At 44.5% G+C, this 24,466-nt stretch overlaps 1 protein-coding gene across 10 annotated transcripts in view; it reads right to left on the bottom strand.

The window, feature by feature from the left end:
* The window catches only part of PCNX1 (pecanex 1), a 188,341-nt gene extending 172,615 nt beyond the window's left edge, over positions 1 to 15,726 (bottom strand). For 9 of the 10 annotated variants that reach the window (XR_007911684.2, XM_051826049.2, XM_051826054.2 and 6 more), the window contains exon 1: positions 15,574 to 15,726. Coding sequence is in view for 8 of the 10 variants with exons in the window: in XM_051826049.2 (XP_051682009.2) it covers positions 15,574 to 15,726 (153 nt within the window). In the remaining 2 variants the exon portion in view is untranslated. Of the gene's footprint in view, positions 1 to 14,705; positions 14,837 to 15,573 lie in introns of those variants that run through there. The other variant, XM_051826053.2, reaches the window with a different exon arrangement.
* Between the last annotated feature and the right edge of the window lie 8,740 nt (positions 15,727 to 24,466).

Here is a 24,466-nt window from a genome sequence, read left to right as displayed (position 1 = left end):
TTTTTAAAAAAGATTTATTTATTTACTTGAAAGGCAGAGTTACAGAGAGGCAGAAGCAGAAGCAGAGAGAAAGAGAGAGGTCTTCCATGCGCTGATTCACTCCCCAGATGGCCGTAACGGCTGGAACTGTGCCAATCAGAAGCCAGGAGCCAGGAGTTTCTTCTGGGTTTCTCATGTGGGTACAGGGGCCCAAGGACTTGGATCATCTTCTACTGCTTTCCCAGGCCACAGCAGAGAACTGGATCAGAACTGGAGCAGCTGGGACTATACGGAACCCATGCCCATACAGGATGCCGGCACTGCAGGCTGCGGCTTTACCCACTACACCACAGTGTCGGTCCCACAATAGACATTCTGATGAAACAGAAAGCCCAAAATACACCAGAAAAAAACAGCATTTTAAATCACCGAGATTGTTTAATAAAGGTTGACTGAGACAACTGCCTGTCCAAACACAAAATTTTTTTAACTAGCCCTCACATATTACAGCAAATTAAATTCTAGATGTGTTCAATATTAACACTATCAGCTATTGAAAACACCCAAAAAACTAATCTCTTGACATATTAAAGTGTCTGGATATCAACAAGAAAAATTAAGCACAAAAACAGTTCACAAAAAAAATGTTTTAAAAGACCCTCAGGTTTTTGAAAAACTGCTCAACCTATCTAACTCATATATGGAGGACTACAAATTAGAACCACTCTAAGGGGGGCTGGTGCCGTGGCTCACTGGGTTAATCCTCCGCCTGCGGCACTGGCATCCTATATGGGCACCAGGTTCTAGTCCTGGCTGCCCCTTTTCCAGTTCAGCTCTCTGCTGTTGCCCAGGAGCGTAGTGGAAGATGGCCCAAGTGCTTGGGCCCTGCACCCACATGGGAACCAGGAGGAAGCATCTGGCTCCGGGCTTCGGATCGGCGCAGTGCGCTGACTGTAGTGGCCACTTGGGTGAACCAACAGAAGGAAGACCTTTCTCTCTCTCTCTCTCTCACTGTCTAACTCCACCTGTCAAAAAAAAAAAAAAAAAAAAAAAAGAACCCGTGAACACTGTGGGAAGATACTGCACAAGAGGCACTCTCAGACCTTGTCTGTAGGAATGCAAAGCACAGCCCTTTGGGACACAACGACACAACCTGGAACATCTCTCTAAATTACAACAGCTCTCTAAATCACAACGGAATGGTAGCATTCCGTTCTACCAGGAAATCCCATTGCTAGGAATTTATCTTGATAATGTACCCAGACACATGTGAGATGATTTTTGTACAAATCACATAATGCCGTTTACTTTGGGGTTTTGCTAGCAAAAGGCTGCAAAAAAAACCTAAATGTTAAACAACACATCCAGACAATAAAATACTATGCAACTACTAAAGGAATAAGTCCTTTAAGTACTCAGGGACTGGTGGATTTTTGTGTTTGTATTTTATTTTGTTTTGTTTTAAAAGGCAGAGACAGAGAGCTTCCATCTACTGGTGCACTCTGAAGCTCCATCTAGGTCTCTCCTGTGGGTGGCAAGGACTCAAGTACTTGAGCCATCATGTGCTGCCTCCCAGGATGAACTATCAGGAAGCAGATGGGAAGCAGAGGAGCAGGACTAGAATCAGTGCTCCCATACAGGATGCCAGTGCCCGAAGTGGCAGCCTAACCCACAGTGCCACACACCTGCCCCAGAGCTAATTTTTAAGATATATTAAGTGGGAATAAAAACCAATATAGATTGCAATTCTCATCTATATGCAAGGTAAGATTCACAAGAAATTATCAAGTGGTTTCATGTGGGAGATGTTACAGAAACAAGGACTGAGAGAGGGTGATCAGCAGGGATCCAAAGGCAACTTTTCATCACCTTTCAGAGTTGTGTGGTTTTATTTAACTTAACATTTATTACTGAATTTCAAACATATTAGAAGGAAAAAAAAAAAAACAAGGAGAAAATTGGTAAATGTGATTAGTAAACATTAGATTTATATTCTCAAAAAATCCATCTTAAAATTAAGACAAACTGGGCCAAACTTTAACACATGACAAAAAGCTAATTTCATACATACAGAAGGTTCTTGCTAATCACTTAGAAAGACATTTCTTAAAAATAGGTAAAGGATACCAAAAGCAGTTCAAAAGAGAAAAAGATGTGTGTCTACCAATCATATGAGAGATATCCAAGAACGCAAGATTAAGGAAACAAATCAAGACCAAATGCCATTTTACACCATCGTACAGAAAGAGATTCCTAATACCCAATGTTGTAATCATGAGAGGAGATGGTTCACTTGTAGATCTGTGAGAATATGAAATGGTAGAATTTTGTTGAGGTATAATTTGGCAGCAACTGCTCTGATTTTAAATGTGTATACTCTCAATTTCTTTTCTAGAAATTATTGCTATAAATTCCCACAAGTAATTTCTTATTTACATAAATGTTCAGCAGTTATTTGCACAAGAAAAAAAGGAACCTAAATGCCCCCACAATAAGGAACTAATTAAATAAGCTATTATACATTTATACAATAGATTACTATACAAATGGTTCAAAAAATAAAGGAGACATAGCAGATAAAGCCACCTCCTGTAGTGCCGGCATCCCATATGGGTGCTGCTTCGAGTCCGGCTGCTCCACTTCCAATCCAGCTCTCTGCTATGGCCTGGGAAAGCAGTGGAAGATGGCCCAAATCCTTGGGCCCCTATACCCATGTAGGAGACGCAGAAGAAGCTCCTGGCTCCTGGCTTCAGACTGGCACACCTCTGGCCATTACAGCCATCTGGGGAGTGAACTAGCAGATGGAAGACCTCTCTCTCTCTCTCTCTGTCTCTGTCTCTGCCTCAGCCTCTCTGTAACTCTGCCTTTTCAAATAAAATAAATATTAAATAAATAATAAAAAACAAAGGAGAGCTACATGCACTTCAGTAGAACCTAAAGCACAACATAATTTCCAGATATTCCAAGAGCATACATATAAAAGTATGCAATTTGTTGTACATATGGTTCCAAATAGAGTAGAAAAGGATAAAGAAAAATGAAGACTTTTATTTCAGTCTATATACACTTGACTACAGTTGAACATTCCTACAGCTAATATTTATTTTCACAACAAAAATTTAATAAAGAATTTTTAACTGAAAGATGCAATGTGATGAATAAAACATATTGGGTAAAATGTACCAATTGTTACTATTACGAGAACTATGAAAGTCTACATTATAGCCAGAATCAAAGTTATACAACAACTTGTTCACTGCTGAAAAAAGATGAGTTAAACCAACAACTTCAACAGGAAATAATCGGGTATTTTCAGTCACAAACCAAAGACTAACACCTCCCAGGGGACACTGTTAAACTTGAAACGTCCATCAAAATCACCTGTAGCTTTATCTATTAGCACACTTTGGGAAGGCTGTTTTTCAAAACATATGCCCAGAATCTGGCCAGATAGTGAAGCATTGGTGTGGAGCAGAACAGGATCTCAGGCAAGCTCATTCCCAGTTGGAGATGGATGGCTTTTTTAAAGCCAATGATAACTCAATTGCCTGTGTAGAAACTGTTATGTGCAATAGGCTCAAGATGTTCAATGGGAAGAATCATGATACACATTAAAAAATAGAATTTCTAATAATCTCCCAAGGCTGCTGAAAATTTCCTTTCTAAAAAATAATGTCAACTCAGAATTATCCCTGTATTAGCTTATCACCTCCCTAGCTTACGTTCCATAGGAGTGGAGATAGTCACCAGTTCACAATAAAATGGGCAGAGTGGCAGAGATGCAATCTGAAACCACCCCATGGAGAATTCGAATTCTCCTCACCCCTATTAGTAACAAAAAGGGTTTACAAACTGATAATTTAGCCAAATGCTAATTATATGTATTTTTTAAGATTTTTTTTTAATTTTTTTGACAGGCAGAGTGGACAGTAAGAGAGAGAGACAGAGAGAAAGGTCTTCCTTTGCCATTGGTTCACCCTCCAATGGCCACCGCGCTGATCCAATGGCAGGAGCCAGGTGCTTCTCCGGGTCTCCCATAGGGTGCAGGGCCCAAGCACTAGGGCCATCCTCCACTGCACTCCCGGGCCACAGCAGAGAGCTGGCCTGGAAGAGGGGCAACCGGGACAGAATCCGGCACCCCGACCAGGACTAGAACCCGGTGTGCCGGCACCGCAAGGCGGAGGATTAGCCTAGTGAGCTGCGGCGCCGGCCTAAGATTTATGTATTTACTTGAAAGTCAGAGTTATACAGAGAGAGGAGGAGAGACAGAGAAAGAGAGGTCTTCCACCCGCTGGTTCACTCCCCAATTGGCAGCAACGGCTGGAGCTGCACTGATCTGAAGCCAGGAGCTTCCTGTGGGTCTCCCACACGGATGCAGGGGCCCAAAGAGACGGGCCACCTTCTATTGCTTTCCCAGACCATAGCAAGAGCTAGATCAGAAGTGGAGCAGCGGGGACCTGAACCGGCGCCCATGTGGGATGCCAGCACTATAGGTGGCGGCTTTACCTGCTACCCCACAGCACCAGCCTCTCCCCACCATGCTAATTATTAGCCGAATGTCAACACCTGCAGTAGTGTCAAGAGTTGTGTTGCAACGCTTTATGATTTTTAGTTATTGTGATTTTTTTTAATTTTACCTACTGACATGTATTTAACAAGAAAGAAAATCAAAATAGGTAACACAAAGCTTCAAACAGTGACATGGCATAAATTGTGAACAAAAATAGTGCTGCAAATATGTAATTGTGTGATTACCAAATCAAAGGCAAAGTAACAATGATAGGAAAATTTGTTGAACAATCATGTTAAAATTTATAAATTCCAAGAACTTTATATAGCTTTGAACAATAAAATAAGGTTTTTAGTTTACAGAAACTATGGAGAATAAAGGAGTGGAGGGAATACCACCACAGTTAAATCCATTAGGTAAAATACTCCACAATTGGCCCAGACTTCTTTTTTAAGATTTATTTATTTATTTTAGAGAGTTACAGAGAGGGAGAGGAAGAGGCAGGCAGAGAGTCCAAACGGCCGCAATGGCCAGGGCTAGGCCAGATCAAAGCCAGAAGGCAAGAGCTTCATCTGGGTCTCCCACGTGGGTGCAGGGGCCCAAGGACTTGGGCCATCTTCTACTTCTTACCCAGGCATATTATCAGGGAGCAAGTGGAGCATCAGGACTCAAACTGGTGCCCATATAGGATGCCAGCACTGCACAATGGTAGATTTACCCCCTACACAACACTGGCCCTAGGCCCAGACTTTTTTAAAGTTAATAGATGGGGAAAAACATGATTAAATCCTAACTAGATTCGAGTCTGGAAAAACTGGCTGAAAATGACATTTTTAGGGTAATTGGGAAAGCCTAAATACAGATTAGCTACTAGATAATAAGGAATTATTGTCAATTATGTTCCCTGGGACAATGGTATTATAACTACACAGGAGATGAAGGCTAAAGCATTTAAAAAAAAAAAAAGGTTTATTTATTTATTTGAAAGGTAAAGTTAGAAACACAGAGAAACCTTCCATCTGCTGGTTCACTCCCCAAATGGTTGCAATGGCTGGGGCTAGGCCAGGCTGAAGCCAGGAACTTCTTCCAGGCCTCCCACATGGGAGCAGGGGCCCAAGCACTTGGGCATCCTCCACTGCTTTCCCAGGCTTATTAGCAGGAAGCTGGATTGGAAGCAGAGTGGTTATGACACAAACCAGTGCCCATAAGGAATGCTGGAGTCACAGGCTTATTAAACTGCTACACCACGACTCTAGGCCCCTGAAGCCTCTTGGAGTTGGAATTGAGGCTTATTCACATGTACATGAGAGTACATATGCACAAATAAGTAATGTATGCATGTAAAACCCAAGCAAGTATGATTTTTCAAAAAGGACAACTAGTGGAAATGGAAGTGATCATGTACTATTCTTTCAACTTTCTTATTCACCTGAAAATGTTTATATTAAAAATTGCAAAACTGGGGCCAGCATCACAACCCAGCTGGTAAGCCACCTCCTTCAACGCCAGCATTTCGGAGTGTAGGTCCTACTACCTGCTGTACCACTTCGGATCCAGCTCCCTGCTAATGCATTTGGGAAGGCAGAGGAAGATGGCCTAAGTACTTGGGTCCCTGCAACCCATGTGGGAGACCCAGATGGTAGTTCCAGGCTGCTGACTTGAGCCTGGCCTACACCCAGTCATTACAGCCAAGTGAATCAGTGGATAGAAGATCTGTCTCTGTCTCTCCCTCTATCTCTCTATAAGACTGCCTTTCAAATAAATAAATTTTAGAAAAATTTTTAAATTAGTTTGCACAGCATTAATAAAACAGAATATTGCTGAGTGCAAATCAGAATTATTGTGTTTGAGTTTCCTTAACTGTTTTTACATCCTTTCTCTTAATTGTTTCAGCTAATTCCCAGGCATGGTAATAGTATGGACACAAATAATATTCTCAGAAGTTAAAAAAAAATCTCACTAAGAAACCCTTAACATGCTGGATATATTACAATAAAACACTCGATAGCAGAGCACACTATGGCCAAGAGTCTATTTTCTTTTATTAAATAATCTTTTCCCCAGAACAAAGACTCATTTGCCTGTATTTGCCTGGTGGGGAGATGACGGAAATGCTGTTTCAGCACAAATTAAAAATTTCATGAAGTTCTCACCATAAGCCTACCACAGTGCTCAGCACACAGTAAATGTTTTGATAATATGAATTGCCCTCTGCATAAAGCATTCTAGAAAATAATTACATCCTCTTTCTAATTCCTGAACACTTTATGACACATCAGGGCTTAGTCATATTCTTTGTAATCTGACTGTGTACTTGTCTTATTACCTCTAATTTATAAATTAGGAAACACAGCATCATAAAGAAAGCTAAAAGACGTGTGTATATTCTGCCGTGATAAGGTCGATAGTCTTTTTCATCTTATAACATTCATTTTATACAATTCTTCATACATAAAATCCCAATTTCAAAATAGTTTCATGCAAGTTAATGGTCGATGCACAAATCAAAAATATTCCAAACACTCTCCTCTATTGTCCTTCTAAAATGTTATGGGGGGTGGTATTGTGGTTTAGTATGTAAAAGCCACCACCTACAACAAGGATGCCAGCATCCCACATGGGCGGCAGTTTGTGGATCCGTGGATCTCCACATCTGATTCAACTCCCTGCTAATGCTCCTAGGAAACCAAGTGTTTGGGGCCCTGCCACCAACATGGAATACCCAGATGGAGGTCCAGGTTCCTAGCTTTGGCATAGCCCAGCCCCAGTTGTTTCAATTACTCAGGGGAATGAACCAAGGGATGGGAGATCCTCCCACCCCCAACACTGTCCCTATAACTCTGCCTTTCAGATAAATAAATAAATAAATCATTTTTAAAAGATCATATTTGGTAGTGTTATAAATTATATAATTCCTCTAAAAACAAAATCCCAGTTTATTAAGGGAAAACAAGAAAACCAAGGTAAAGATGATGATACTAAATCCAATAGTTTCCTGGACTGGATCCTGAAGCAAAAGGGACAACTGCTAAACCCCAAATAAAGTCTCTAGTTCATTAACTGTCCTGTACCAACATTAATTTCTTCAGTTTGATAAATGTATCACAGTTATATAATATTTTAATAGTAGAGGAAGTGGAGAAAAAGTATACAGAAACTTTGCAACTTTTCTGCAAATCCAAAATTATAAAATGTAAAGTTTTACATTTCTAAGGTGGCTGGACCTGTTTAATTTACATTTACAAAACACTCACACAAGGAGTGGGGAGAGGTAGGAAAAGGAAACCAGCCGCATACATGATTCAAGCTTTTCAAATTTGTGACTAATCTTCCTGGCTGTTCTCAGGGCTGTTGGCACTGAGGATTCTGTCTGGTTTGTGCAAAGCTCTACAGAATATGATTTTTTTTTCCCTCTTTAAACCTCCAAAGGAAATGGTTTGCTTTTCCCTAGGTTTTCTTTTCTTTCTTATCGTAACACAAAGTAACACACTAGCACCAAGGATAATTGCTCAGGTTCCAATGATAAAGGAAGAACTCTACACTCTTCTACAATTTTATCAAAGAAAGCATCTCATCAATTTTTAGGGGAACTGGCTTACCCACTGGCAGCTACTTACTTCACTGTGATTTGGTGAAGTTCATCTACATGCTAAAGAAGCCAATAGTAAAATCTACAGAATGTTGCAATTTTCCCTTTTCCATCAGTCTAAGCTTGTCTAGTAATTCTCACGCTCCACCCCCATACTCAGAGACACGGGAAAATCACTTATCTCAGACGAAATAACAAAAGCAATAAATCTCCTCTCAAAAAATGTCTCTGCTTATCAGCTACCTGCTGTGCAAACTGTCTTGAGGACAAAGTATAGGAAGAATCAGGTAAGAGTTGCTATGTAATACATGTTAGTATCCTTAATTTAGACTGAATTACAAAATTCTTATTCTAAGAGAAACTCTGCCTTTCAAAGGCAAAATATTATCAAAATGGTTTAAATTCAATATGCTAATGAAAAGAAAATTTACAACAATAACACCCTGTTTTGGCAAGTGTTGAGTGGGGGTAGGAAGATCAACATGCTGACAGATATTTAAATTAAACAGCATTCTCCCTGGAGAGCAGTCTAGCACTTTTAACTACCCTTTCCCTCTTCATTTTCCTACCTTTTCTAGTTTCCTTTGTCTTAGACTTCTGCCAATGGTCATTTTCTTAATATGTTCTCCTCAAAAGATCTTATCTACATGCTGTTAACTTCCAAGTAAATTTTGCCCCAAATTTCTCAAATAATCCTCTTCAAAACTCTGAAATCCTGTCCGCCTCTCTCAAAGTTACCCTCAAAACTGCTCAGCAATCCTACCATCCTCAACAGCAGTTCACCTACTCACTCACCAAAAGTAAAGAAAGCATGTCACATTTGGGGGTCTTACTTAAAACCCGAATATTCCCCTTACCTCCTCCCTGGATCTCAACAGAAAACACCCACTCTACTTGAGAGAACACATAAGTCATAGAAGACCTCAGTCTTCATCACCAAGAGCATTCACCCTATCTCCTTCCCTCCTCCTGTCCAGAGAGAACAACACTACCTGTGCTCTCTGGACCACAATCCTATTTTGCCTTCTCAGGACTTTGTATTATTAGCTATCAATTTCTCATTCTCTGATTCAGAATTCTCTTTAAACATAAAGACTCAATGTTTACAAAATGGATGATCATTTATCAAAGGAAAATATGATGTCCTTTAATTCAATGAACCTATTTCTAGAAATTTACACAAAAGACAGGTATAAATTTAACTACAATAACTGGAACAACCTCAGTAACTAGTAACAGGAAAATTAGATACACTGTTACACATCCACCCTACCATCTACAACAGAGCCATTAAAAAGCAACCTTTTTACCCCACTTAGAAATATACACAATGTAGGTAATAAGGTGAAAACCAGCAGCTTCAAAACAATAAAGTTCTATGAGCCTATTTTTGTACACAAATATAAGTATTTATTGCTCCAAATACATTTTGGAGACTACAATGTTCAACAGATGGTGATGGGATTATAGGTGGTTTTTCTCTTTACTTATCTGTAATTGTTCATTTAGCCAAATAAATCAGAACACTTGAACAAAAGATTCTCTGCATTGACAGAAAAATCTAAATAACTACTAAAATTGAAATCAGAGAATGAAGTATACAATTATCATTAATTTATCTTATTAATGGAAGAGAAAAGGTTTCTGACATCCAATAAGCTTTCCAATATCAGAGTTCTGATGAAAACTTTCCTCATACTGGGAAGACACCTTCACATAACTGCAAAAACTGTAAACAGCCTAACTCCTCACCTACAGGAGAAGTGACAGAGATGAACTAACTCAAGATTCAGACTAAGGAATGCTACTCTGCAATAAAAAGGAGTAAGCAACAGGTATACAACACACTAGAGATGAATCTCAGACACATTACACCAAGTGACAGAGGCTTACACAAGTATATATTGTATGATTCCATTATTCAAAGCTCTAGAACAGGATAACCCAATCTACTATGAAAAAAAGTCAGAACAAAGGTGTGAGAGAATAGACTGGGAAGGCCAAGAGCAAAGTACCTGAGGTGATGCTGGTGTTATGTACAAGTCTGCATCACACAGATGTGTGCATTTACCCAAATTCATCCAAGGGATCACTTAAGAGCTTTGTCTTTGGAACTCCAATCAACAGTAAGCCTGCTAATGCACTTCCACGTGAGCTGTTCTGATGTCCAAAATGTGTTTTATGTGCAACCCCTTGACAAAACAAGGACTGATAGAGGAATACATAGTTGGAAACATGTAACAAACAAAAAAATACACAGAATCCAGGCAATAGGACAATTTCTTCTACTTTTCTCTATGTCTGGAAATTATATTAAAACGTTGGGATATTCTCACTAAAGCCAGCTAGAGATAGCAAACTACCTGGCTAAATCCATATGTTCATAAGGTAGAAAAGAAATAGAAGTCCCAGTTTTTCAACAGCCAAATTATTTTTATGACTTGGAATAATTTCTCAAATGGCAGAAAACATTCCATCTTTATCTAACCAAAGCCAGTAGAGCATTTTAGGAATCAACTGCTATTTTTATAAATTTACAAGCTTTGCTACAAGTTGACTAATACGATTGCTTTCTTGGAGACTTCACTTGTAAACCACCTTTGGACAATGTGTTCTTACTTTATTATGGGTGATATATCAGAGAGATTAAGAGCTAAATCTGTGCCATAACCAATTATGAAAGTAATTATATTCATCTTAATTCTAAATGTTAAAAACGTTTTTAAAAAAGGCACAGGACAGGGATAAAAACATGGCATCAGGGGCTGGTGTTGTGGTACAGTGGGTTAAAGCCCTAGCTTACAGTGCCGGCATCCCATATGGGTGCCCATTCGGGTCCAAGCTGCTCCACTTCCAATCCAGCTCTCTGCTATGGCCTGGGAAGTCAGTGGAAGATGGCCCATGTGCTTGGGCCCCTGCACAAGTGGGAGACCCAAAAGAAGCTTCTGGCTCCTGGTTTCGGATCGGCGCAGCTCCAAAACCATGGGGAGGGGGAGGGAGAGGAAGAGGGGTCTTCCATCTGCTGGTTCACTCCCCAGATGGCCACAACCACCGATCTATAGCCAGGAGCCAGGAACTTCCTCTGAGTCTCACATACCCATATGAGATGCCAGTACCACAGGTGTGGCCTTACTGGCCATACCACAATGCTGGCCCAGAAAAAGGATAAACTTTTAACACTGTCAAGTGACTCTGATGTCAATTAGAATTTGAAAACCACTTATGCAAATAGATTTTTTTTAAAGATCTATTTATTTGAAAGACAAAGTTAGAGAGAGGGAGAGACAGAGATATTCTATCTGCTGGTTCACTCTCCAAATGGCCTCAATGGCCAGGCAAACCCAAGTGTTTCTTCCAGGTTCTCCCATGTGGGTGACAGGGACCCAAGCACTTGGGCCATCTTCTGCTGCCTTTCCAGGTGCACTAGCAGGGAGCTGCATGGGAAGTGGAGCAGCCGGGACTCAAATCAGCGTCCATATGGGATGCTAGCACTGCAGATTGTGGCTTCTGCACCAATACTGGCCCCTCTGATTTTAAATGTCTAGTTCATTACCTAGGGATACAACTCTTTATAAAAGGAAACAATCTATTGAACAACATGCTATGATAATGGTTAGACTTAATAAATACAAAGGTATCTAATCTCCTCTGGAAATAAGGCATTATTGAGGAAACATTGTTCTAATAAACCAACTCTTGACACTACTGCATCCACTAAAAATTAGCATGGGCGGGAGGGGCTGGAGCTGTGGCTTAGCCGGCATCCCATATGGGTGCTGGTTAGAGTCCTGGCTGCCCCACTTCTGATGCAGCTCTTTGCTATGGTCTGGGAAAGCAGCAGAAGATGGCTCAAGTCCTTAGGCCCTTGTGCCAGTGTGGGAGACCTGGAAGAAGCTCCTGGCTCCTGGCTTTGGATCAGCACAGCTCCAGCCGTTGCGGCAAATTGGGGAGTGAACCAGCGGATGGAAGACCTCTTTCTTTCTCTCTCTTTCTCTCTCTGCCTCTCCTCTCTCTGTGTAACTCTGACTTTCAAATAAATAAATAAATCTTTAAAAAAATAAAATAAACCATTCTTTCAAATGACATTTACCAAAGGCCACACTGAAGAAATTTCTCTATTTCATAAATATTCTCTCTCGCAAAACACACAAAAAAGATCTCACAAATTCATAAATATTCTCTCTCTCGCAAAACACACAAAAAAGATCTCACAAATAAGTATATCAAGGTTCAGAAAGATGGAGTGTCTTGCCCAAAGGACAATCAATAACAGAACCAAGATTTTTAAAATCAAGATAACATCAATTCCAGTCTGCTTTCCACTCTATGAAAATGCCATCCACCTCCAAAAAGCTCACCATCTGTGACATGTCATGTACAAAAACAATACAAAAGGGTGTGAGTGACTTAAGGAACATGAAAGGACAATCAGAGTTAAGAAGGAAAATTTTCTTCTTGCTTTTCATTACCCAGAAATTTTATAATAGAAACTACAAATTCCACCTTTCAAATTATCCACTAATGCTCCGGATAAACAGGCAAAAAAGTCCTGAGATTCTTCCTAACTCAACGTAAAATCTTTCCACAGATGTAGGCTTGTTCAAGAAAAATACTCAGCCTGTACAGTAACTTTGGCTTCCAAAGTCCCAGACTAGCTATCTGCCTAATGTCACAAAAGAAGTCACTAACTGCTAAGTCTCATGAGGACACAGGATTTGCTATGAAGAATCCATACACATATTTAGGAAATAGGCACTACTGCTTCTAATTACTATGGGGAGAGCATACAAAAAAAAAACCTATAGCTGTTTGAGAGTTTATTTTAACACAGTGCTGAATTTTGCTTTATTTTAGGTCCATAATCCAAACTTCCCCAATACTCTGGTACTAAGCACACTGACGACAATTTTTCCAAATCCTTTACTGACCCTGCCCCACTCCCAGACCAAGATCCATCCCCCAGCCACAGGTTGGGGTCACTCAGTGCTAATGCCGGTAAAGGTTTGTTATCCCCAGACCAGACTTGAAGTTCCTCAAAGAAAGAAGCTGTGCCGTATCCATTTCTAATCATTCATTTACCAAGTACCAGTCACATGTCTGGGCACTGACCTAGGTCCTGACAATACAGCAATGAACAAACTAAAGTCCTGGACCTCTTAGAACTCACATTCTAATGAGATAAGACATTAAACAAACCAGTGCATCAGCTAAGGATCTGTACTACTTAACAAGAGGGTAACAGGGCTACGGAGTGTTGTAAAGGCTGGGGAAGTTGCTGTTTCACATGGGATATCATGTAAAGTCTCACAGTGTCGCAGAAACCTGAAATAAATGGAGCATGTTACACAAATACCTGGAGACAAACAAGTGGGTAAAGAGCAAATGCAAAGGCCCTGAGGCAGGAACTTACTGCGTGGGAAGAAGGCAAATGTGGGGAATGGCGGTAGAGAAAAGTGCAGAAGAGTGACAGGATCTGAAACAATCACTCAGGTTTCTGTATGGGGAATGGAAGCAGTGAGTTTCATTAAACCCTGGAATAATCCAGGAAGGAGAAAATGGTAGCTTGAAGCAAGAGAGTGGTGACAGGGATCTGGATTCTAGTTGGGTTCTGAAGACAGACCCACACCATCCGCTGACTGGATGTGCAGAGAGAGAAGTCACAGGGAGGTTTTCAAAGATTTGGGACAAGTGGAGTTGACACTAAGTGAAATGATAGAGAAGCAATTTTATTTTCCCAGAATGCAGCGAAGTGTCAGCAGACACTCACATATTTCATAATTCATGTTAATTAAGTAAACCCCCAAAATGAACCAGGTAAACTCAATGAATTGGCTTCCACTTGCTCTACTATTCCTTTATTGTCATTAGTTACACACAGACTCTACCATGAGCTTAATTGCAGGTGCTAACATAAAAACCTTATACTGGGACACAGCAATTAATCCTCGTATCTCAAGAATCATTTTCAGTTTTAATTTTACAATTCTCCTGGATACAAGAGAAATCAGCTATGAAAGCTGACAGCCCGAGGATTCTTCCACCCAAAGTAATTAACCTGTTCATTAATGATGTCATATTCCTGGAAGGTTCAGTGGTGCAAAGAGAAATCCCTAGGCCAGAAGTAATTGAAAATTATAACACCTCATGACAAATTTTCAGAATGCACAACACTGAACAAGTCCCCTAATAAAATAAGTCATAAACCATCAACATTTTTAGATGACTTTTTTAGCCCAATTAAGTACCTTCAAAACAATGTCAATAAAAAATCAGAATCTGTCTGACGATGTGAAATTTAGACCATCTTCCCCCAAGTAGGCACTTTCTCTGCCATCAGTGAACCCGAGCTCCACCGAGGGTGCCCTCACCAGCGGCCCTTCTCATAGTCCGATAACGGGGCTTCCTAACCCAGCGCCCTCACTCGAGTTCCAAGAAGCAGCACAAAGTTAGCAGAACCCTGCTCAAAGGAGTTCGCCTAAAATAAAAGAGCCAGTACCCTTTCTTCCTCTCTGATTAAAAGCTTAAAGGTTAAAGTATCACTTCTCTCCACATTCGTTTCCCTAATGCACCCCACCACGACCACCACCGCCCAACATTCCGTGCTTTTAAAAGAGAAAACGTGCTTACAACTTAGGGAGAAAATATCGCTGTTAAAAACAGATCAGACACACTGATCGTACTGAATTAAGCAACAGGCAGTAGTACTTTCCGTTTTCCTATCAGGCAAAGGCCTTGAATCAACCTGAACAAATCTGGTGAAATGCCAGCCAGATTTGCCCCTATCTCCCCCGCTCCCTCCCCCCGGACTCGGCCTGGAAACTCCGCGGCCACTGACCCCGGACGGGGCCGAACAGACACGAGCCAGGGTGGCCGGCCAAACAATGACTGCCGGAGGCTCGGCGCGGAAGGGCCGGGCTTCCAACCGTCCCCCGGGGCCGGGGCGACCCCAGGTCCCCCGCGCCCAGAGGCGCGCGCGCGCGAGGGAGGCTGCTCCGGGTAGAGGAGCCGCGAGCAGGCGCCCCGCGGGGAAGGGAGTGCCCCAGGGGAGCCCGGGGAACCCGCGTGCCCAGAGCAAACTGCCCCGCGCAGACCCCGCAGGGGGGCCCGGCCGCGATCCGCCCACAGCGGGAGCCCAAGAAGGGAGAAGCTCCAGGTTTAGGACTCGCGGAGCAGGGGCCTAGGAAGCTGCTGTTTCTGGCAAACCGGGGCAAGAGGGAGAAGGGCCAAGGGCGGCGGGCGCGGGGGCCCGCGGACTCGGTTCTGGAGTCACGGCTGAAATAGGGGAAGCCCCGGAGGGAGAGACGGAGCGAGGGCGTGGAGGAGCCCGGCCAGGGGAGGAGAGCCCCACGCCAGGCCGCGGCCCCCGAGGGGGCGAGGGCGCAGGACCCCGGGGGCGTGCGCGCACCAGGCAGCCGGGAGGGCGCGACCCCGCCGGCCGGGCTCCGGGAAGCGGGCGCTGCCCCGGCGGCCACCCGCTCCCCGCCCCCACACTCACCATGTAGAGGGTGAAGGGCAGGCCGAGCAGAAAGAGCCACAAGTAGAGGTGCAGCGCGTTCACGAAGGTGGCCTGGTGCGGGTCGTAGTACCAGCCCCCGCTGAGCGCGGCCCACACCCCCTGCCGGAGGATCTGCAGCGTCTGCGACCCCATCCCCACCCGGCGCCGCCGCCGCCGCCGCCGCCGTCGTCCCCGCCCCGGCCCCAGCTCGGCCTCGGTCGCCGGAGCCTGCAGACGCCCGGTCTATCCCCCTCCGGAGCCCAGGGAGAGCGGGCCGGAGCTTCGGCGGTCGCTAGTGCTGCCGCAGGAGGAGGAGGAGGCAGCGAACCGGGAGGAGGAGACCCAGGAGGAGGAGGCGGCGAGCGGCGGGGCGGAGGAGCGCGACGAGGAGGAGGAGGAGACCGGCCTCCAGAGCGCCGCCGCCATCTTGTCTCCTCACACCCGCAGCCGAACCAGCGTCCGCCGCCCGCGGCCCGCCAGCGCCACCACCGCCACCGCCACCGCCGCCGCCGCGACCCCCGCCGGCCGCCAGACTGGGCCCGGTGGAGAAGGCGACCCGGCGCCCGGCAGGGCCGCGGAGGAAGCCGCGCCTCCTCCGGCTCCTCCTCTCCTCTCCCTCCGCCCCCTGTGCCGGCTCCCCGCGTGTGCGCGCAGCGCCGCGGGCGCCTCCTGCAGGCGCCTGGGAGAAGCGCTCGCGGACACATCCCGGGCCGGGGTCCGGGGCCGCGCACAGCAGAGCCCCGGGTCCAGGGGCTCTGGGGAGAACCTGTTGGGTCCCTGGCAGACCACCCATTCGTTGACCACGCCCTAAGGGGGATTTTTCTGACCCCGAAACCAATAGGTCTTCAGTAAAACACCCTGGCTGGTGGTGATGCTGTTTATTAAAAAAACAGTTCACAATTGACGCCAACAGCTGAGATACTCACTGAAGCCCTGGAAGGATTAGGCACGGCTGATGACTCCATTAAAAACTCCCAGACGTGCCCAGTTTGAATAGGAACGGTGCTGGTTCTTGGCATGGAGTTGGAGGCTCTGGGGTGAGAATTGCCACATCCAGGATCAGGAGGCTGTACAACTGCCAAGAACAAAAAAATTAATAGAAGTTGCAAGAGACAGGGTCGAAGTTGTAGCGTAGCAGGTAAAGCTGCCGCCTGCAGTGCCGGCATTCCATGTGGACACCGGTTCGAGTCTCGGCTGCTCCACTTCCGATCCAGCTCTCTGCTATGGCCTGGGAAAGCAGTAGAAGATGACCCAAGTCCTTGGGCCCCTGCACCCACATGGGAGACCCGGAAAAAGCTCCTGATTCCTGGCTCCGGATTTCCCAGCTCCAGCCATTTGGGGAGTGAACCAGCAGAAGGAAAATCTCTCTCTCTCTCTCTCTCTCTCTCACTCCACCTTAAATAAATTTTTTTAAAAAGTTGCAAGAGACACAGAAGTATGGATGGGTGAATAGGTTATCATTTGTATTTGTTGCCTTTGTTTTTGAAGGTGTTGTAATTAGTAGCCATTTTTATCAATGGGCCCATCTAAACAAGGCTGAAAGATTTCACTGTGACTGCACTCCCGAGTTACAACTGGGTCCTGTACTTTTCTTTTTATAGCAATAAAAACTGGGAACTGTGCTTGGCTCTGTGTAATGTTTATTAAGCATGTCTGATCTCATTGAATGAAAATTTTTAAAAGGAATTTGAAGTTTATTATAGCAATAAAAGTGCTTTATATTCCCAGATTAAAGCTGCTATAATTAATGAGGAAAGCAAGAGAGCCAAAAGAAACTGATGATGGTTTAAGAAGAGTAGTGAAAAATCATTGTAATGCCTGCCCCCACCCCCAGTGCTATACCGCTTTATAGCTTGGACATTTTCACACCCATTTCATTTAACCTTCACAACACCTAGTGAGGGCAGTATAGATGCTATCCTTACTTTATAGGTGGGAGACTAAGCTCAGAGAACCTAAGTGAAGAACGCTGACACCAGCTACTGTCTTAACTGCATAAACTGAACTTTGGAAGTTTATTTCTCAGCACCCTCAGGAGAGAGTTTGAACTGATCAAGAACTGCTCAGCAGCCCCTGGTTACCTGTGGCCAACTTCAATGTATGATCAACTCTCAAAGTATAGTTAGGGGGTCTCGCAGTATCAGCATCATCGGAGATGTGTCCAAAATGCAAATTCTCAGGGCTAGGGGCATCGTGGTATAGTAGGTTCAGCAACATCCTGCAGCGATGGTATCCCATATGGACACCAGTTCAAGTCCCAGCTGTTCTACTTCTGATACAGTTCTCTGCTGATGGTGCCTGGGAAAGCAACTGAAGATGGCTCAAGTGCTCGAGACCCTGCACCCACATGGGAGACCCTGAAGAAGCTCCTGGCTCCTGGCTTCTGCCTGGCCCAGGCTTGGGAGTGAACCACCAGATAGAAGATCTCTCTCTCTCTTCTCCTCTCTCTGTAACTGTGACTTTCAAATAAATAAGTACATCTTTTTTAAAAATGCAAATTCCCAGGCATGACTCCAGAGAAACTCTAGAGGATGCAACTCAGCAAGTACTTATTTGAGAGAGTGCTCCCACTCCCCAGATGCCTGGCGTCAAAGCTGGGAGCCAGGAACTCAATCCAGGTCTCCCACATAGGTGGCAGAGACCCAATTACTTGAGCCATTGCTGCTAATTCCCAGGTTTTGCATTAGCAAGCAGCCGGAGTCATGAGCTGCAGCCAGGTACGAAACCCAAGTATTTGGATATGAGGCATGGACATCTTATCCAGTATATTTAACAAGCTTTCCAGAGGATTCTAAGGTATCTTAAAAGTTGAAACTACCACTGTAGAACTCCATCCCCAGCCTTGGTTTATTTTCTTTAGCCACAAAGTCATCAAGTTCCAGAAAGATGCCTTGAAATGAAGACAGGTGAGTGAATCACTGACCAAAATGTACTCTTCAATATGTATCTAAACCAGCAGTGAGACTGAATAGTGACACAGGTGTTGTCGCATTTTCATTTGTTTCTGCTGCAGGAGACAGGAAAGCTCTCGGAGGAGGTTTTGGAAGTGGTCCCAAGCTTTTCAACACAAAGGAAGATGTAAACAGGATAGAATTCCAACACCACATCAGCTTCCACACCAGCAGATATCTACAGTAGTGTCATATAAAAGGATTAACTGTAAGAAGAGTGAGGTGGATGGGGGGGGGGGGGGGCATGGAGACCAGAACTGGATCCATCTGTGCAACGAAAGGCAGACCCAGCCGGCGTGACCAACGTTCAGCCAGAAGACAGCATCTGGAGGATATGGGGCCGGCAGCACGCCAAGAAGGCGGCCTGAATCAGGCTGGTTCCACATGGAGAATGTCAACGTGGTAAACCAACGGACAGCTGGGACAGAACCTGGGGAAGTCGAGGAGCAGGCAAATCTTGGGAAATCATGGCAAGCATTGAGAAACCCCGGGCAGCAGTGAGAAAACGTGTCACTCACATGTAGCAGGGACCCAGCCTCCGTGCTGAAGCCTTCTCAGTTTGGACTCTAGTCCCAGTGGGGAGCTGAGAAAATAAATGGAAATCAGGCCCTCGAGCTGATGTTCTGGGCATGTTTTGGAGAATCAGGAGAATTAAATAAGTATCCAGAGACCAGATGCGAGGGGCAGAGTGAGACTGCTAAACAGAGCAAGAGCTTACTACCTAGATCTTACGCTGGGCCTGGTTGCCTTATGTGTTACTGCAGAACTCATTCCCCTCCAGTATGACTGGGATTCATCCCAGAACCTGGAGACGGGTCCCATGGCAACAGCCGCTGGGTGAAAAAGAGTCAGCGGGATGGACAGGCCCTAAAGGTAGCTAAGGCAGTTACAGGCTACGCCTTTCAGTTCAGGATTGGTTAGAAGCGTTTTAGGAAAAAAAAAAAATGCTAAATAAACTGACTTAGGGAGTCAGCGATTGAAACAATCCAATGAACAAGGCTGACCTTTGCAAATGACTGACTCAGCCATTGGGAGGAGAGGGGGCTCCTGCAATGCTTTTTATCTGTGGCTTTCAAAATGTTTATGAACGCTGCCACCACAAGCTTCCTATTTTCATAAACAGGAAGCCAAGGCACAAAGAGGTTAAATGGTTTGCCCCAGGTAACACTCTCTATCATACTCATAAAACAGCAAGACAAAAATCCAGGAATCTAATTTGCTAAGTGTTGACCTTCTTAGCCATGTATAAAAGCCATTAATAATGTTACACTTAGCATGTCAAAGTGAGCAGCCATGACATACTACCAAGCCACCGCCAGACAGTTGGCCATCTTTCAGCTAATCCTATTAAAATTATGTTTCCTGACATAGGTCCCTTGAGGACTGGGAATGTTCTACAGCAGATGCTGTGTCCTCCCTGAAAGGGACAAAGCTGAGTGTGCACAGCCTTCTAACAACAGCACCCAAGCCCTGCGTGGAGGCTGGGATACACACTGCAGCTCCGGTCAGTGGATGTGACTGGGATGAACGTTAGACATTACGGCCCTTGTATCCTGTCCACAAGCCAAATGCAGCAAGTATTGATGTATTCCCTCAAACCGGCCCTTCTTTCTTTTAGTGAAAGTGACATCTTCGAACCTGGCTCAGACTTGGACCCCCACGCGCCCCCCCCACCCGGTCCAGTCTCATCAACCGTCCCAGGGGATGCCCTCGGCAAGTCACACCCAAGAGCTCCCATTGCTGCCAATCCTCTTTAAAACCATTCCTCCTGCCACCAACAACATAATCTCCCTGATCCACTCCTCTTAGAAGCCTTTAATTCCCTTCAGTCACCACAAGGCTAAAAGCTGGCTCCTTAACCAGATATTCAAGATCCCCCAACCTTAGTCACTATTTTCTCTACCTTGGCTGCACCTGCTCCCCAGCATGAAGACTGCATCGATGAATATCAGCATACTTATTTGTTTGTTTATTTTCATCAGCCCATCCATTTATTAATTCTGTCCCCAGGCTTTCTGCCAGCAATTGCCTTACTTAGAAAACCGTACCCCTCCACCTGCCTCCTAAAATCCGCTATGACTACTCCAGGCCTGTGCATCTATTTTTTGAACAGCCTAGGGCACTCATATGTTCCACTCATTTAGCACTTAATTGTGTGCTGCTTTATATCCCTCCAACTAAACCGTGCATTCCTTGAGGGCAAGGCTCTTACCAGCATGTCTCACAGTGCCCAGCAGAACGTCGTTACAATTAATGGACACTCAATTTGTGTAAATTCCATAAATAAAGCACAGAAATCAATGACTTTCCAATAAGAGGCTTTCGTCTGCTTTAGAATTCATTCAGTAACTTCTCAACCTTTAAAAGCATTTTACTGAGACAGGCATCTGCAGGCACCTTGTAGTTAAGTTGTGGGTTAGGATATCTGTATTCTCTACCACAGTGTCCGGGTTCAAGTGCCAACTCCACTCCCAATTCCAGCTTGCTGTTAATGCACACCCCAGGGAGATGGCAGGTGATGGCTCAAGTAGTTGGGTCCCTGCCACCCATATAGGATACCTGGACTGAGTTCCCAGCTCCTGGCTGTGGCCCCAGTCCTAGCAGGCATTTGGGGAGTGAATGGGCAGATTGGAGCTCCTTCCATTTATCTTTCTCTGTGTGTCTTGGTCTCTCAGATAAATAACTAAGAAACTTCACAAATGGGGTGATGCTTTGAAAAATACTTTAAAAATTAAACATCAAGTCTAGGAAGGAAAAAATGTGGAACAAAGATGAAGAGAATTTGGAACAGGAGAGAAATGCCCTAGAATCCTTCCCTGGTTCTGCTTTTAGCTGTTGGCTATCTACCACTTTATATCACATGAGGAAAATAGATGTCAAAAGCAGAGTCAGAAGAGATTTCCCAAATCTTACATAATATTATAAAATATCAATATCTGGATATGAAGATAAATAAGTTATATTAAAAGGCTCTCTTTCTCCTTTGGAGGGGATTCTTTGTGGAAATCTCAACGGAATCTCCTTTTTTCTAAATGTCAAGTCTATATGATGAGTATTTTAAAATATGTTTAAGTTGGCACTAAGTAGCTCAGTAGTTCTCATTACGGTTCTGTGTCAGCCTGAGAGTGTCTTCTGTTATATCTCAACTAACTCACTTTTCTTGAACTCACATAATACTTTCTGGGCCAGGGCAAATATGTAGGGGCAGGGGAAGTATGTAGGATAGTGCAAAGCTCCCCAAATACTGGGACTCCCCCTACTAGATACAAAATGCATACACATTGGTTCCCATCCTTTGACATTAAAAAGATTCTTCTGTGTCAGTCTGATGCCTAATGTGTTTATAGCATATTAAAGAGCTTATTTATTTTTCTGTTGCAGAGTAGTGTAAAAACTCTAACAGGACCCACCAGGCCAGCTGCCTCGCTGGGTGGTTCTCTGCAGAGCCTCCTCCCCTTGCGATAGCTCCCAGTGTTCTGTGGAATGGAGTTGTCACCTCTGGAGACGGGATGTCTGGCTGCTCTGGCAAGTAGCACCAGGAACATTCCTTGATGGGAGGGCAGTGGAAAGATCAGAGGGTGTGGAGCCAGATGAACCTGTGTTTTAATCCACCCTCAGCTACTTCCTAAATTAGCCCTAGCCCCAAGTCAAGAAATCCAGGCAGAATTGGAGAATCTTGGGGAATTCGATGCTGCAGACATATTGCGTACCAGTATATTTCTTACTAGTTTTGTGTGTTCGTTTGGCTTGAGTTTTTGAGTTTGGTGCAAAGTCTTGTCTTGCCTTGTCTCTTGTCACTTGGATTCAGCAGCTCTTAATATACATAGCAATTTTTAACTGTGTACAAATAGTATATTTTGCATTCTAGGGGGTGATGTCACAGAACAACCCCCAAACTAGTTGGAGGTGTTGCTGTGGAACCCCCAAACCTGGGTCCACTCTCCTGACGCACAGGAAGTTAATCACTGACATTGGCGTGGTGGATGTAAGTAGGCATTTATTGCAAAGCACAGAGTAAGGAGGCAGGCAGCTACTGCTTAATTCTCAGGATCCCCAAGGAATTAGGGGTGAAGGTTCTTATAGATTGAAATCGGGTTAATGGGTGTGCGTTCAGCTCATGTCCAAGAGGAGCTCGTGAACTTCCTCTGATTGATCCATGATATCATGTTCTTGCGGAACTTATGACGGCCATGTGGGCCTGAGCTGGCTGGGAGGAGAGTTTTACATGCAAATGATAGTTACCTTCCGACCCAGACCTGGAGTTTTTCTGTCTGGACCTGAAATTACCCTAAACAAATCACTCCAGACAGTACTGGCCAACAGTGTTTTATCTATTGGAGAAGGAAACAACTTTTTTTTTTTAAGATTTATTTATTTATTTGAAAGGCAGAGTAACAGAGAGGCAGAGGCAGAGAGAGAGAGAGGTCTTCCATCTGCTAGTTCATTCCCCAGATGGCTGCAACAGCTGGAGCTGGGCTGATCCCATACGGGTACAGGAGTCCAAGCACTTGGGCCACCTTGTATTGCTTTCCCAGGCCATAGCAGAATGCTAGATCAGAAGTGGAGCAGCTGGGACTTGAACCGGGGCCCATGTGGGATGCCGGCACTGCAGGAAATGGCTTTACCCACTATACCACAATGCTGGCCCCGACTTTTTGAAAGTGATTAGAACCTTGTCAAGCCAGCTGTGTCACGCCCTCAATTCCTTTTGATAAAGGGCAGGCAAGGACACCTTAGGCTAAGGGAGACAGACAAGAGGCTGGGTCCTGTTCTCACATTATGGGAGGTTGGTCTCAGCGATATATTCAAGATTAAAATCTCTCAAATAAACTAGTAGAGTTCAGAATGCAAAGAAGAACTTCGCTGTCCTGGCTTTCTCGCTCCCTTTTCTCAGTATTTCTGTCTTTCAAACTCGTTATGTGCTCAAGTCTTGTTGTTGTTGTTTTATTTTTTAAGATTTATTTATTTGTTTGAAAGACAGAGTTACAGAGAGTGAAAGAGAGACAGAGACAGAGATCTTCCATCCGCTGGTACACTCCCCAGATGGCTGCAACAATGAGGCTAGGAGCTCCGTGTCTTGCACATGGGTGCAGGGGCCCAAGGATGTAGGCCATCTTCTGCTGCTTTCCTAGGTGCATTAGCAGGGAGCCAGATCAGAAGTGGAGCAGCCAGGACTCAAACTGGCACCCAGTGGGATGCCAGCACTGCAGACCAGGGTTTTAACCCACTGCACCACAGAGCCGGCCCCTCTCTCAATGACTTTTTTTTAAAAAGATTTATTTATTTATCTGAAAGTCAGAATTACACAGAGAGGGGAGAGAGAGAGAGAGAGAGAGAGAGAGAGAGAGAGAGAGAAAGTTTTCCATCTGCTGGTTCACTCCCCAGTTGGCTGCAATGGCTGGAGCTGCACTGATCTGAAGCCAGGAGCCAGGTGCCTCTTCCGGGTCTCCCACATGAGTGCAGGGGCCCAAGGACTTGGACCATCTTCTACTGCTTCCCCAGGCCATAGCAGAGAGCTGAATGGGAAGTGGAGCAGCTGGGACTTGAAATGGTGCCCATATGGGATGCCAGCACTGCAGGCGGCAGCTTTACCCGCTACACCACAGCACCGGCCCCCTCAATAACTTTTAAAATCTCACTCACGTTCTTGAGACACTCTGACAAGCCCCACTCCTACAAAAGAACGTGGAACCTGTCAGCCTATATGTCCTCAATTTCCTGCTTTCTTTCCTCTAAATTTATCTACGTGTGCATTCAGCTTTCATTTTTCCCTTCTTTTCTTAGTGGAAAAGGTGTCAATCTGCTTAAGGAAATCCCTTGCCTGTGCCCTGGATTCCACCACCCGCCATCCTCAAATCAGACTCACTTTCTTGACCTTGGTCCGTCAGGCGCCACAAGCTTTTCTTTCTGGCACGCTCATTCTGGCTATAAATAGGCCCTTT

Source organism: Oryctolagus cuniculus, chromosome 20 (assembly GCF_964237555.1).
Source record: "Oryctolagus cuniculus chromosome 20, mOryCun1.1, whole genome shotgun sequence".
NCBI lineage: Eukaryota > Metazoa > Chordata > Mammalia > Lagomorpha > Leporidae > Oryctolagus > Oryctolagus cuniculus.
The sequence above is the reverse complement of the archived record's forward strand: the minus strand, read 5'-3'. Positions and strand labels throughout refer to the sequence as shown.